This window comes from Dicentrarchus labrax, unplaced genomic scaffold (assembly GCF_905237075.1).
Source record: "Dicentrarchus labrax unplaced genomic scaffold, dlabrax2021, whole genome shotgun sequence".
NCBI lineage: Eukaryota > Metazoa > Chordata > Actinopteri > Moronidae > Dicentrarchus > Dicentrarchus labrax.
This window is the reverse complement of record NW_026136714.1, coordinates 25656647-25669166: the sequence shown is the minus strand read 5'-3', so window position 1 is coordinate 25669166 and position 12520 is coordinate 25656647. Positions and strand designations below refer to the sequence as shown.

Sequence of the window (12520 nt, the reverse complement as noted above, 5' to 3'; positions counted from 1 at the left end):
CAAAAAGGAAGAGGGCCACTTTTCTGTTGTTGTCATTTATACCCGGCACAGTGGAGACCGCCCGCCACTAAATGTTCTCCATTTCTTAATTTTACTGCGAACGCCAGCATGGATCCGTCGGAGTAGCCTCACTGCCATTCACTCGGGTTTAATTGGTATTCACTTGGAAGCCTGCTTGGCGCTTCACAAGCTGTGCAGCCTCAGTATGAGACTGTTTGACTTTAGTAAGAGCATGTCAGATTAGAGTGTTATTTATAAAAGGGAATGGATGCACAAGTGCCAGAAGAGTCAGGGGTGGAGGGGTTTGGCGTTTTCCAGGCCCCCAGCGCATTGCACATCCCTTGCCTTTCTTCGGGCTTTGGGTATAAGGCTTGCAGGTAGGGCTTGGAGATAAAACAAACTCGATACAGGATCGTGATCCTATTATGTCGATAACTATGATAACCTTCAGTGGAGTTTTTTTCTCAATTGATCACACAGCAGAAATATACACAACAACAGCCAGTCAGTCCCATCTCCTACCGCAAAGAACTGTTTGATCTACCAGTGAAGAAAGTGGATTCCTCTGGAAAGAGGAAAAGAACAAGTGGAGACATGAAAGTACCCGGTGAAAGTGAACTCCAAGTTATCTAACGTTATCCTGCAAGGCTGAGGACATTGTCGACAAGAAGAGTAACATGACTTCAATTATATAATGTATATAATAATAATATATAAGTGGGCTAGATATCTTAAAAGTGAAGTCCAGATTAAGATGGACTGCGAAATATACCATCTAACTGAAGGTATATTTCCAACCAAGATGGGAAACCCATCACCTTGAAAATGTACCATCCCAGCGATAAGGCATGTTGGCAAAGTTAAATGTTTATGTTATTCTATTGTTATGTTAGTAAACTATATTCTAAAGTTTAATTTATGAACCCTCTGGTTTCTTCAGGCTTCAGTCATTCCTAGATTGATTAACCGAGTCTGGTTAGCTTGTGGATTATGCAGCACCCACATTCGGTATAAGCCACGCTTATTCTAGCTATGGAGTATGGATATGAATATAGATAATTTAGTTGGCTGAACAGATAAAAATAATGTGTACTCCCTGATAAAAATCAGTATTGATCAATATGGAAAACAATATCCTGATCATAATTTTTGTCATATTGCCCCGGTGCTACTTGCAGGCTGTAAAAAGCTCTGAGGAGCAGCAAGAAAACACATGTGACAGGCCCTAAGCCGATGACTAAAAATGGGCGCCCTGTACCCGTCTCAAGCTATTTGACAGGTTGATGAACATTTCCAACCGGGGGCTCGCAGCATGTTGCCAAAGAGGATTTTCAAATAGAGTGTCTTTTTTTTCTTTCTTTAATGCATTCAATGGAATAAGAGCATTGTGCATCGTGCTGTGTTCTCATGCCTTTTGTGTTACATAATATGGTATATTGTCCGTGTGTCGCTTGCACAGCGAGCCTACACATGCTCTTTGAAGTGGATAAGTGTAGTCCAAATTATTAATGCTAATTCTGCTACAGCTGATTTAGCTTTCCCCTTGTTAGCAGCACTGAGCGCTCAAAACATACAGTAGAGGCCCCTGAGGGACTGTGTTTCTGCCAATTTCCTTAGCCGTGCTCTCACAGCTCAGAAGAGAGGGGTAGAATGCACTGATTTAGGAAGTGTGTCAGCCTTTCCTAAGAACTTATGCATAGCTAATCCTGTAAAACCCATTGATCACTGACGCACGCCTGTATACGTATTGAGGTATTGATTAAAGATTCTGCAAGGACCCTTATTTAGAATACAGGGCTTTCCCATGGCAGTTTTCTCCTTTAACTGTAGTGCTGCATGTGCCTTAAACAAAGGCCTGAACACAGCCTGTAAATGCACATTTCAGAACTTACTAAACTGAACCTGACCTAATATTTGAATACCATGATAGTGGCATGGCTCTAGGGGTGGCTGTGTTGGTTTGTCAGTTGGCCGGCCCACCAGTTTTATCCAAACTGCTGCACACAGTGAGCTTACATTTTGTACAGACATTCATCTTCCCCTCAATATGAACTGCAATAACTTTGATCTTCAGACTTGTCAAAATACAAAGTAACACATTCTCACAAATATGAAATAATTCATTCTGCAATGGCAATAACATATTAGATTATATATTATAATATTATATAAGTTAGACCCAGGGTGCAAACTACAGGAGCTGGGTCCTCTTAGTAAAACATGAGTAAGACATGAAACACAATTTAAAACATTTTTGGAGGTAAAGTCTAAAATATTGACAATATGCTATTTTTGCCATGCATTTCTATTTTTCTATCACCACGGATTGTGTGTGAAGTTGGGTTATCAATGCATAATTCATGCAGGCACCCTGCATGAGGGTGCTATTTTTGCCATCGAAAAAAACCCCACCACTGTAAAAAAAAAAAAAAAAAAGCCATGGCATAGTTTGCACACTGGTTAGACCAATGCAGAAAATCAGCTTTACCTGTAAGTTCATAACAAGATCACCTTTGCCTTATCCTAGTATTTGCCTGATGAATGTGGCAGGTAGCTCGCCAAGCTAATGCAATGCATTGGCAATGCTCTGCCTCTCTTCCTGCTTCCCAGTGGGAATTGGCTCAGTCAGAAAGGCAGAGAGAGAGACATTTATTAATATACGTAGCTGAAAATAATAAAATCCGAAACCGACCGAAATGTTAGGCTACACAACAAAACAAACCTGACCCTAAATTCAACACGTTGTTAGGAACCAATGGGTTATGTAAGAGCCAATCAAACTAACCATATCCAACCCCAACGCATCAGCCCATGTACTGTATTGTAGTTTCTAACTCTCTTATCTTCTCTGTCGTCACAGGGCTGAAGGTGCGTGAGGTGATGATCAATGTATCCCGCCAGCAGGTGGAGGATTTCCATGGCCCCGAGGACTACTGGTGTCTCTGTGTCGCCTGGAGCCACCTGGGCACCTCCAAGAGTCGCAAGGCTACTGTCCGCATCGCCTGTGAGTATGGAAACACCTCAGTGATCAGTGCTGTCGCAACTGTGTCACAAAGCTTCATGTAACATGCATCTGGCAACATATGGCAAGAAAACTGTTGAACTGACAAGGGAATAGTCTGAGGAGATGGGTGGGTTTCCAAATGAAGTAAACTATCTTGTCTTTGGCCTTATTGTCTATATCAGTCCTAAGTTACAGCTTTTAAACAATCAGTTCAATTGGCTTGAATAAACTTGAATAAAGCCAAATAAATCTACCAGTGTTGGTGTAGGTGAAACTAGTACCTGAAACTTATGTATACTAAATCAACTACTGTGCTAATCAGTAGTGTTTACACTAAGACAGATAAGTTGCCTTGATACAGTAGGCTTAGATTTTGTTCACACTGATCGTATTCAGGTCAAGTCAGACTGAAAATTGTTTTGTACAGACATTCATCTTCCCCTCAATGAAATTGTTTTTCTGCTGCAGTATACACGTCTGCTCTAGATACATGTCCTATGGTCTGCTATAAGAAAACGAAGGGTCAAATCTATATGTTTGTGCATTAAGCAGCTGGAATGCTGTTAGTGCTCTGGCTACATAGTTAGAGAACCTTTCTGAAGACAGCAAATTTCAGTCATTTCAGTCTCAGACAGCAGCCTGAAACACATAAAGAGTGAAACAATCCACACTAGCTTGAAATTCTCCTTTCATCCCGACAGCAAGCAATAAATGAAATGCTCGGAAAAGGGAAAGGAAAAGGAAAGAACCCCAATATGTGTGGCTGTCACAGACGTGTATTAAGCCCAGCCAATCATTTCATTCGGGCCAAATGAAATGATTTGTTGATCGGGAACTTTTCAAAATCTAGCCCTTTCTTGTTAGTTTTTCCAACATTACCTTCTCAAGCTGTAACCAGTTCAGAACAGAACTGCTAATGTCAACACTGGTTAGTTAATATGCTAAACTGCTAACAAAATACCATCTGTCCTTAGCCTGTAAGTTGGAGTTAGCAGAGCAGGATTACTTTGACTTTTCCTACCCCTGGCCGTGGAAGCATGTCACAATGAATAAATTAAAAAATAAGGTCACTTTGACATGATTTTGGACTGTGAGCAGTGATGAATAATTGTGATTTCAGTTGGACTTTAAGTTAACTCCGGTGTGTTTGTCCTTTTATTTCTGTTCATTCAGGCTGATTAGAATTTTCATCCAACCCCCTACAGTATGTTGATAATACAAATGAACTGAGATCTCAACCCACTTCCAGTCAAACTGATGTTGTTCATTTATGACGCAAACATCAAATGGACCAAAGTGTAGGATTTAGTGGCATCTAGCGGTGAAGTTGTAGATTGCGACCAACTGAATACTGCCTGCCTTCCAAGCGTGTAGGAGAAACTATGGTGGCCGCGAAAACACAAAAAGCCCTATCTAAAATCAGTACTTGGTTTGTCAGACAACGTACGAACAGACAATGTAGATAACAAAGATGATTATACACTAATGAAAACATACCTATGAATATTATATTCCATTTCTGCCAATAGATCCTCCTAAATGTTACACACTGGACTTTTAAGTCACATATATGACACTTGTATGGATCAAATAGAACTGATTACAGCTTGTGTCCAGTTATTTCTTGTGACCACCAGAGCAGAATATAAATGGAAAAAATAAATGAAAGATAAAAGCAGATAAAAAATAAAGCCCTCAAGTGCAGTGAGGTAAAGCATGACTGGCTGTCAGTAACTGGAAAAAAAGCTCCTGATTTTTCCCTGGAGGTCCCCCATAGTATTATGATCATGCAGAATGACAGGTCACCAAAACTGATTTACAATGTGTGTCCATGTGACTTCAACCCCATACAGACTGGAGATAAAAAAAGGGGACATTGGTAGACGTTTCTTTTGGACCAAACTATGTAAACACAGCATGCTGACATTATCTTAGCGGAAAATGAATCAGATTTATCAGCGGTGAAATAATCAATGCCCAGAAACGAATGCTGTCTGATCAAGTTTAGACACAATCAGCTATTCACAGCCAGTTGGTGTCCAAATCCAATACTGCTGCCAGAGGGCGTTATAGGTTATCTAGGAGCCCTCCTCTGTGCAGAATTTAATGTTTTTATGTAGCCCTGAAGAGAAAGCTGAGAGAAATCACATACTAAAGAAGTCTTTTCTTGTCCTCTAAAGGAGGGAAGTAAGAATTTGAGTTTAAATATGATGTGATGTCAAAATCTTGATCTGCTTGGATTTGCATATCATTGTCTTTGCACTTACCCACTTGCCAGCTGAACTGAGATTCTGAGGCACGATGACAGAGTCTCCTCCCTGTATTTGGATCCCTTATATGCAGTGAATTGCTCATGATCCTAGGCTACATGAAACCCATTCATAACCCATGTTGAAATTTCAAAGGCACATTCCTACTTTCCAAAAAGGCTGACATTTTAAAGCTTTTCAGTGGATAGCAGCAGTGCAATAACCTATCAAAGGCAGTATTGAGAATGGGCAGAATGGGATCTGTCACTATTGTGTGCACATGAATGCCCGGGATGATCAGAGCAATCCTTGTGCACTTCCTCCATCCAGTGTATCCTCCAAACCACCTTGTCAACAGATTACTCGGCACAGGGCCATGGGATCCTCTCTATCTTATACAGGCTGTAGTGGGTTTTGAAGGTCGTGGCGTGCAGAGCCAGGGGCAGGCCGGCGTGTTAGCTGCTGAAGAGGATTGAGGCCGGGCTGACCGTAACACTTGACACCTGACAGCTGCCTCTTATCTCCCCACACAGACCTGAGGAAAAACTTTGAGCAGGACCCCCAGGGGAAGGAGGTGCCAATCAACGGGATGATCGTTCTGCACTGTCGCCCTCCAGAGGGAGTGCCTGTGGCGGAGGTAAGGCCATCGCCCCTCGCTCCTCCTGCACAGTGGGAAGCTTATACTCCCACTGAGCAGAGGAGATCTGCATCAGAGCGGCCATGCTTATTGTGCGAGTGAAACTGCTCAGGTTTTACCTTCAGCTCCGCTTTCTCTGACCTTTAAAAAGTTAGTCATGGTAGTCAGTCACAATATACATGATTCTAATATTAGCCAGGTTTGTGATCATCTGTGCTGGTTTGTCTTTTATTAGATCCGTCATTTTGTCTGCCCAGATTCTCATGCATTTACCACACTGATGGATCGAACTTCTATATCTGATTATTGACAATGGATAAGAGCCTCAATAACACTTCAGCCTTTGTAGGGATATGATTATATATATGTTGAGACAATGTAAATGTGTCAACAATCAGAGGAATTTACTGTACTGCCTCTAAATTAACGTTACATTTATTTTTAATGTTCTTATGAGACTGTTCAGATTTTTGCATAAATGTGATTAAGCATCTTGATCTGTAAGGGATTTTCTGGCTTTTTTATCCATTAATTTCCAATGGCTTCCAGAAAAACGACCACATTATTATTATTATTATGTACCTATACTATATAGTATACCCAATGCTGTGAGAAGAGGATTTTATCCATAGTGCCTGCTCCTAATCCACTGCATTGCCAGTGTCAGACTTCAGCATGTAGCCATTTTTTATCATCATGTTTTTGTTGTTTTAGTGACAGTTTAGGCTCCAACATAACTCAAGTTGTGGACACACCAGCACAGGACTTAAAATGATCAGGTGTGAACATGTCACAGTGCCCCAGTTTCTTTCGGTGTACTGCATAGCATTCAGGTTTCTTAAAAACATGGGGGTCTTATTCATGTTTTTGGAACCAGGATATGACCCCATCAAATGCAGGTTAAACCTGCAATGAACGTGCCTCAGCCAACTAAATATTGTGTTGACCTGAAAATCTAAGTCGAATGGATTTTACAGTCCATTATTACACAGTTCTCTGGTTCCAGCTTCTCCGTTGTGAATGTTTGGAATATTTTCGAGTCTTCTATCATAGTAAACTGTATATTTGTAAAACCAAAAGACATTATTATGATAGGTATGTTTCCTTGTTATCTAACATTTTATAGACCAAACAATTGAGTCACTGAGAGAATAATCATTAATTGCATCCCTAACATGTCAACCAGGTGTCTCTATTAGGGACGTAATTTGATTGAGCTATATTGACATTTAAACATCATTTAACCCACTGACCGGAAAAGCGCGCGCGAGAGAGAGAGAAAGACAAAGAAAGCGCATGTGTGTGGGCGAACAAAAGTGAGACAGAGAAGAATATGGGTAGCGGGAGAGAATTTTTATTTGGTAATTATTCAGTGTAATTCTTGTGCTTATCAGTGAAGTGTGTGAGGCTACACTGCAGAGTGGAGTCTCTCCTCAGGGTGAAAACGAGAGATTAACCTGTGACAGCTGTGACAGGCTAAAGACCCACATCATACACACATTTCCAGTGGGAAAGGGCTATAAAAGGGATACTCCAAAAGCCTGACCATAACTGGAATATTAATGTGTATGTAAACACAGTCAATATTTACATGTATCAGGACAATCTTTATGAGATGGCTCAGGGTGAAACATACGAATTCTGTTCTAATCCACTAATACTGTAGGGTATTTCTATAGTAGGGGAGGTAGTCACGCCTAGCCAGGCCGTGTTTTTCCACTGCACTGCACAGCGTGGTAAAGTACCATGATGACATGTTGGAGGCGAGCTGGTCACAAACCACAGTAAGAGCATGTCGCCTGCAGCCCTTTTCAGCTCACTCTGGCTGTTTCTGCTTGTACTATTCCTCCCTGTGATATTTAAAATCCTGATCCGCTCCCCAAATAACACAGAGAATGTCAATGTCTGGTTGATTAGACCTGTTTTTATTGAAGAATAGCACGTCTAACAGCAGACTGGATTTTCTATTACTTCCTCAAAATGGAAGAAATATTCGTTTTGCATCAGCAGTTAACTTAACACAGCCAGGGGCGGATCTAGAGAAATATTGATAGGGTGGCCAGAGAGTGGCCCCTTAGGGAGTTGCAGAAATATATATTCTGATTTAATTGCAAACAATTACATATATCAATACTTGCTTGGAAAAGCCCCCAAATGAAGATATTTGAACTCAAAAACATTACATTCTCTTCACTTTAGTAAAGCAATGAATATAAATATCTAAAGGTGGCATTAGAAATCAATTTTCATAGTTTTTCACTGGACTTAAGCCTATCACAGTATAAAAAATAATTTAATTAATATCCATTTTTATCACATTTTTTAAATTAATCTAAATGAATGTGTTATGTTTGAAAGCATAAGCACCAAACAGGGGTGACTGGGGCACTACCAACCCATGCCAGCCTTCTGGATCCAACCCTGAATAGAACTCCAATAGGGCTGAATACAATCAGTAAAAAGCAAAATAAGGCTAATATTGTGCAGTGGAACTAACAACAGAGATTCAGGTACAAGTACAAAGTACAGAGAGCAGAACACTGTCAGAAGGTACCTGGACTGTCTTCAAACCACTCACCCATTCGCACACACTCAAACAACTTGGGACCTCAGTATCGTGCCCAAAAACCAGGGTGCAAAATGATGCATTTGTCCACTGGCCAAATGGCCAATGAATGTTCAAACGTTACTAGCCACTCAATAGGTCACTGCTTTCAAGGCTGGTGTATGAAGCAAATCTACCAGTTGCATATTTTACTGGTGTCCACGGTGGCATGGACACTTAAACATACATCCTGGAGGAGCCAGGGATTGAACCATCAGCCTTCTGAATATTGGACTACCGGCTCTACCTCCTAAGCCGCACACAGGCGCCCCCTGAAAAAGAGACGCATAGCAGTGCAGAGGAGATACGGTCGGCAGTGCTCGGCCCTGCTAACTAGCAGGACCACAGCAGCGCGGCTTGGCAGTATTTAACATTGTTTACCTGCTAAATAGCACTTCACTGTGAATTGTTGCTCTGGTGGTTTTAGCATTTAAATCATACCTTGTGGCAACTTACACCGCTGCTCCCAGTGAGACGGAGAACAGATGCTTCTCGCAGCGTTATCAACCTGCGAGACCGACTTGTGGGGCAAATATAGCATTTAAATGTCTCTGAAAAAACGTCACGAAAAGTGCACATTCCTCTCCTTCTGTACGGTATTTGGCCCAGTGACAATCAGCAAGAACAATGGATGTGTAATTGATGTGTGCAGGGAGCAGATTTAAGCGGAGGTCAACCTCCGACCCTGCGCTGTATAAATGATTCAACATGGAAATAGAGGAGTGATGTCGTTCCAGCGCCGCAGAGTCCATGGCAGGGATAAAAATAGTTGAATCTGAGCAGGACAGACTGAATCACATCCTGCCATCTAGTCCTTTGTCAACACAAATGAGCCCAGCCACAAGAGATGGGAGTGAATAATGTAGAGAGCACAAGGCAGATATCCTCAGCCGAGTCAATATCAGTGCACCTCGTCCATGAAATATTGAGATGGCGTCCATAAGTGTGGTAGTGTGAGGTTTCAGAGTGCAGCTGCAGGATGGATGCCACTGTAGCGGACACAGCGCAGGCCCAATAGAGTGCAAGCCTGTGGTTGGCGGCGCAAACACTGGGCTTCTGAAGGGTGCGTTTGGAAATCACCCTCGTCAGCAAGGATGTCAGAGTGAGCTAATGAGTCTCCAGGCACTCGCAGTGGAATCATTTTGTATCATGGGGTTCCAACGGTTTATTTAAGCAAGAGTCTGTCAGGAATGTCTCGTTGACTCTGGAGGTATTTATTTGCATGAGGGAGTAGATATATAATAGATATATTTCTGACAGTGCTGTAATGTACTGCCATTCTTTCCATCCACTTACCTGTCCCATTAGACTGTATGTTTTCAAGAAACATTTGGCATGTTTTTCCACTTCTCTTTTCAGTTTTGTTTTGTTGGAGTCAGTATTATACTGTACTATGAACTGGAGATGAGATTATCAGTACTTGCTTTTCTAGTATCTAGTTGATACTGAGCTTAGATAGAGACACGTTTATTATTGCTTGAAGATGACATTTAGGGCTGCAACTTCCATTCTCAACAGTTGTAAGTAATTTTAATTTTCTTAATAATTCCCTTTATATTTTTCCCATGGGCCCCATTTGAGAGCTACTGTTTTAAAACATAAAATATTATGCTTTGAATAATAATTTGTGCCTTACTTTTCTACAAAAGAGTTCAAATACCTTGCGAAAAAACTCTCAAAATGATATCTTCTCCCTCTTCCTCATTAAAAAATCCTGAATCTATCAATATGTAGATATTTTTGATTTCAAAAGTTTGCAAAGTGCACTGGACGTTTCAGGTTTCCAGATCAAGTCACATACTGGACCATGGATGGCTTTCACACTAGCTGTGAGGTGACAAAATGAGATCTAAGTTGTTGCTTTGTGTGTAGGCTACATAGCCTTTCAGGCTACATAGCTTCTGTCCTAAACTTCTGATTGGTAGAGCTGGTAAGCTCTGCAGACACTACTCAGGACTCACAAAACCAAACGTTCTCCTCTGCATGATTTGTTTACCATATTTATATTCTGATTTACAGGTGTACTTTTGTTTTATCATTCTAATCAAAAGATGCTATAATTTAACATCAATCAAATACCACATTGAATTGTTATTGATTAAATCAAACATTTGGGATGAAAAAAAATCATCTGTTTGTGTTTAGAGGTATAAATCATGCAAAATCTCAGTCTCACTTTTCCATCAGGGAAGCTAAATATAACTCTCAGGGATGATGCATTAATAATACAAAAACTCTGCCCACATTTTGAATTCTTTTGTTAGACCTCTATAAGGTATGAAGACCACTTTTATTGTGTTTTTACCTCATTATTTTCCTTTAGTGTCTGGTTGTTAAACACCAGTATATTATACAAAATGTGTGGGTGTTATTACATAATGAAGTGGAAATGGTAACATGTTATCAAATTATTACACAATGAGGTGTTATCACATAATGTGTTGTTACAAGCCTCTGTACTAGAATTGAGGAGCCAGAACAAACTGATAATCAGACGTTTTAGACATTGTTATTGAAAATGTTGCACTGAAAGTCAAATGAGGCATTGTATTTGTGCATAAGTGTGTGTGTGTGTATAGGTTATTTATTGTAACAGCATTCATTTTTCAGCCTTTAATGTAAACATTGTAAGCCTCAGTAAATCATCATATAAATCAATATTCTGTTAATGCATTTCTATCACAGTAATTAATCACTATATGAGAACCAACTCTATTCAAAGACCTTTCCGTGACAGTAGCGGTCACTGTAAAGTCTTATATACAAGTGATAAAAATATAACTCACTGCATATCAGACATATCAGCAGGATTGACATTTTTGTAGTATTGGGAGTTGTATGTTGTTTTAGATGACTAAGAAAAAGACAGGAAAAGCTTGTTTTACCTGCTCCTCTGAGCGGCCGTGCCTGCCAGAGGACTGTCATCCCCACACCTCTTTAGTTGTCTCCCTGCGGTACCTTCAAGTCACAGGTCTCCAAATCACTTCTGCAGCACATGTGCCACAACAGTGTGAGTAAAGTGAGTGCATGTAGAACCGCCCTATTGGGAAGCATGAGACGGCATTGTGAGCTGCACTCAAAAGCACATTCAAGAAAAAACAATAAAAAACATGAGTAAAATACATGTTTCATGCTCTGTTGCGGTCATAAAAATACTGACATGGAAATCACAGTTGAGCACTAGTGCTGATGTCAACATAGTGAGAAACTCAGTACAGTACAAGAACAGTACGGTTTTATTTGTCACAGGGTCAGCGGTACAATGGAATGTGTCGGACGAGAAGAGACAGGTCAGCTCAGCAGTAGCAGTGCCAGTCACAATAACAGCACCAGTCATATAAAGATAAAATAAGGTAAAGAAAAAGAAAGAAAGATTAAAATAAAAATGGAATGAGATGAGATAAAATATAGGTATATAAATATGTGTATATGTTATACTTAAGTATATATTAATATGCTGAGTATTGAAGAAGTATCACTGTTATGAATATATAAACATACTATATATATATAAAAATATAAATATACACATTATATGACTATATGAAAAAAGATTGTGTAGTTGTATACAGATGCACATTGTGTATTTATCAGTCCTGGTACAAAAGCAGCAGATATAGTTGAAAGTGCACTTCACAGTCACAGCAGTGCTTTTAGGTTGATGAGTTGAGAAGGTGGTAAAAACTTGAGTCTTCTGGTACGTGCAGCCATGCTTGTGGATCGTCTGCCAGACGGTAACAAGGAGAACAGTCTGTGTGCTGGGTTGCTGTGGTCCTCGATAATGCTGTGTGCCTTACGCAGATGTCATACTATCCTGTATCTTTCCAACTAAGAACAAATCACTTTTAGCCCAAGCTGTGAAACAAGTCTTAAAGCTGACGTGTTAAATATTTTTCATATCAACAATGGATCAAAGGACTATGTGCTATATGAAAGTGTTAAACCCACAGCGAGTTATAATTAACTATGCAGTTCCCCACAGCTCTTCTGAGCCTTTTAGCCTCCTTTAGCTCATCATTTTGATT

General features: G+C 40.3%; 1 protein-coding gene across 2 annotated transcripts in view; it reads left to right on the top strand.

Moving 5' to 3' along the window:
- The window catches only part of unc5db (unc-5 netrin receptor Db), a 186641-nt gene that overhangs the window by 108005 nt on the left and 66116 nt on the right, over positions 1-12520 (top strand). For both annotated transcript variants that reach the window (XM_051422069.1, XM_051422070.1), the window contains exons 3-4: positions 2861-3004; positions 5787-5890. In XM_051422069.1, the coding sequence (XP_051278029.1) occupies positions 2861-3004; positions 5787-5890 (248 nt within the window). The remainder of the gene's footprint in view (positions 1-2860; positions 3005-5786; positions 5891-12520) is intronic.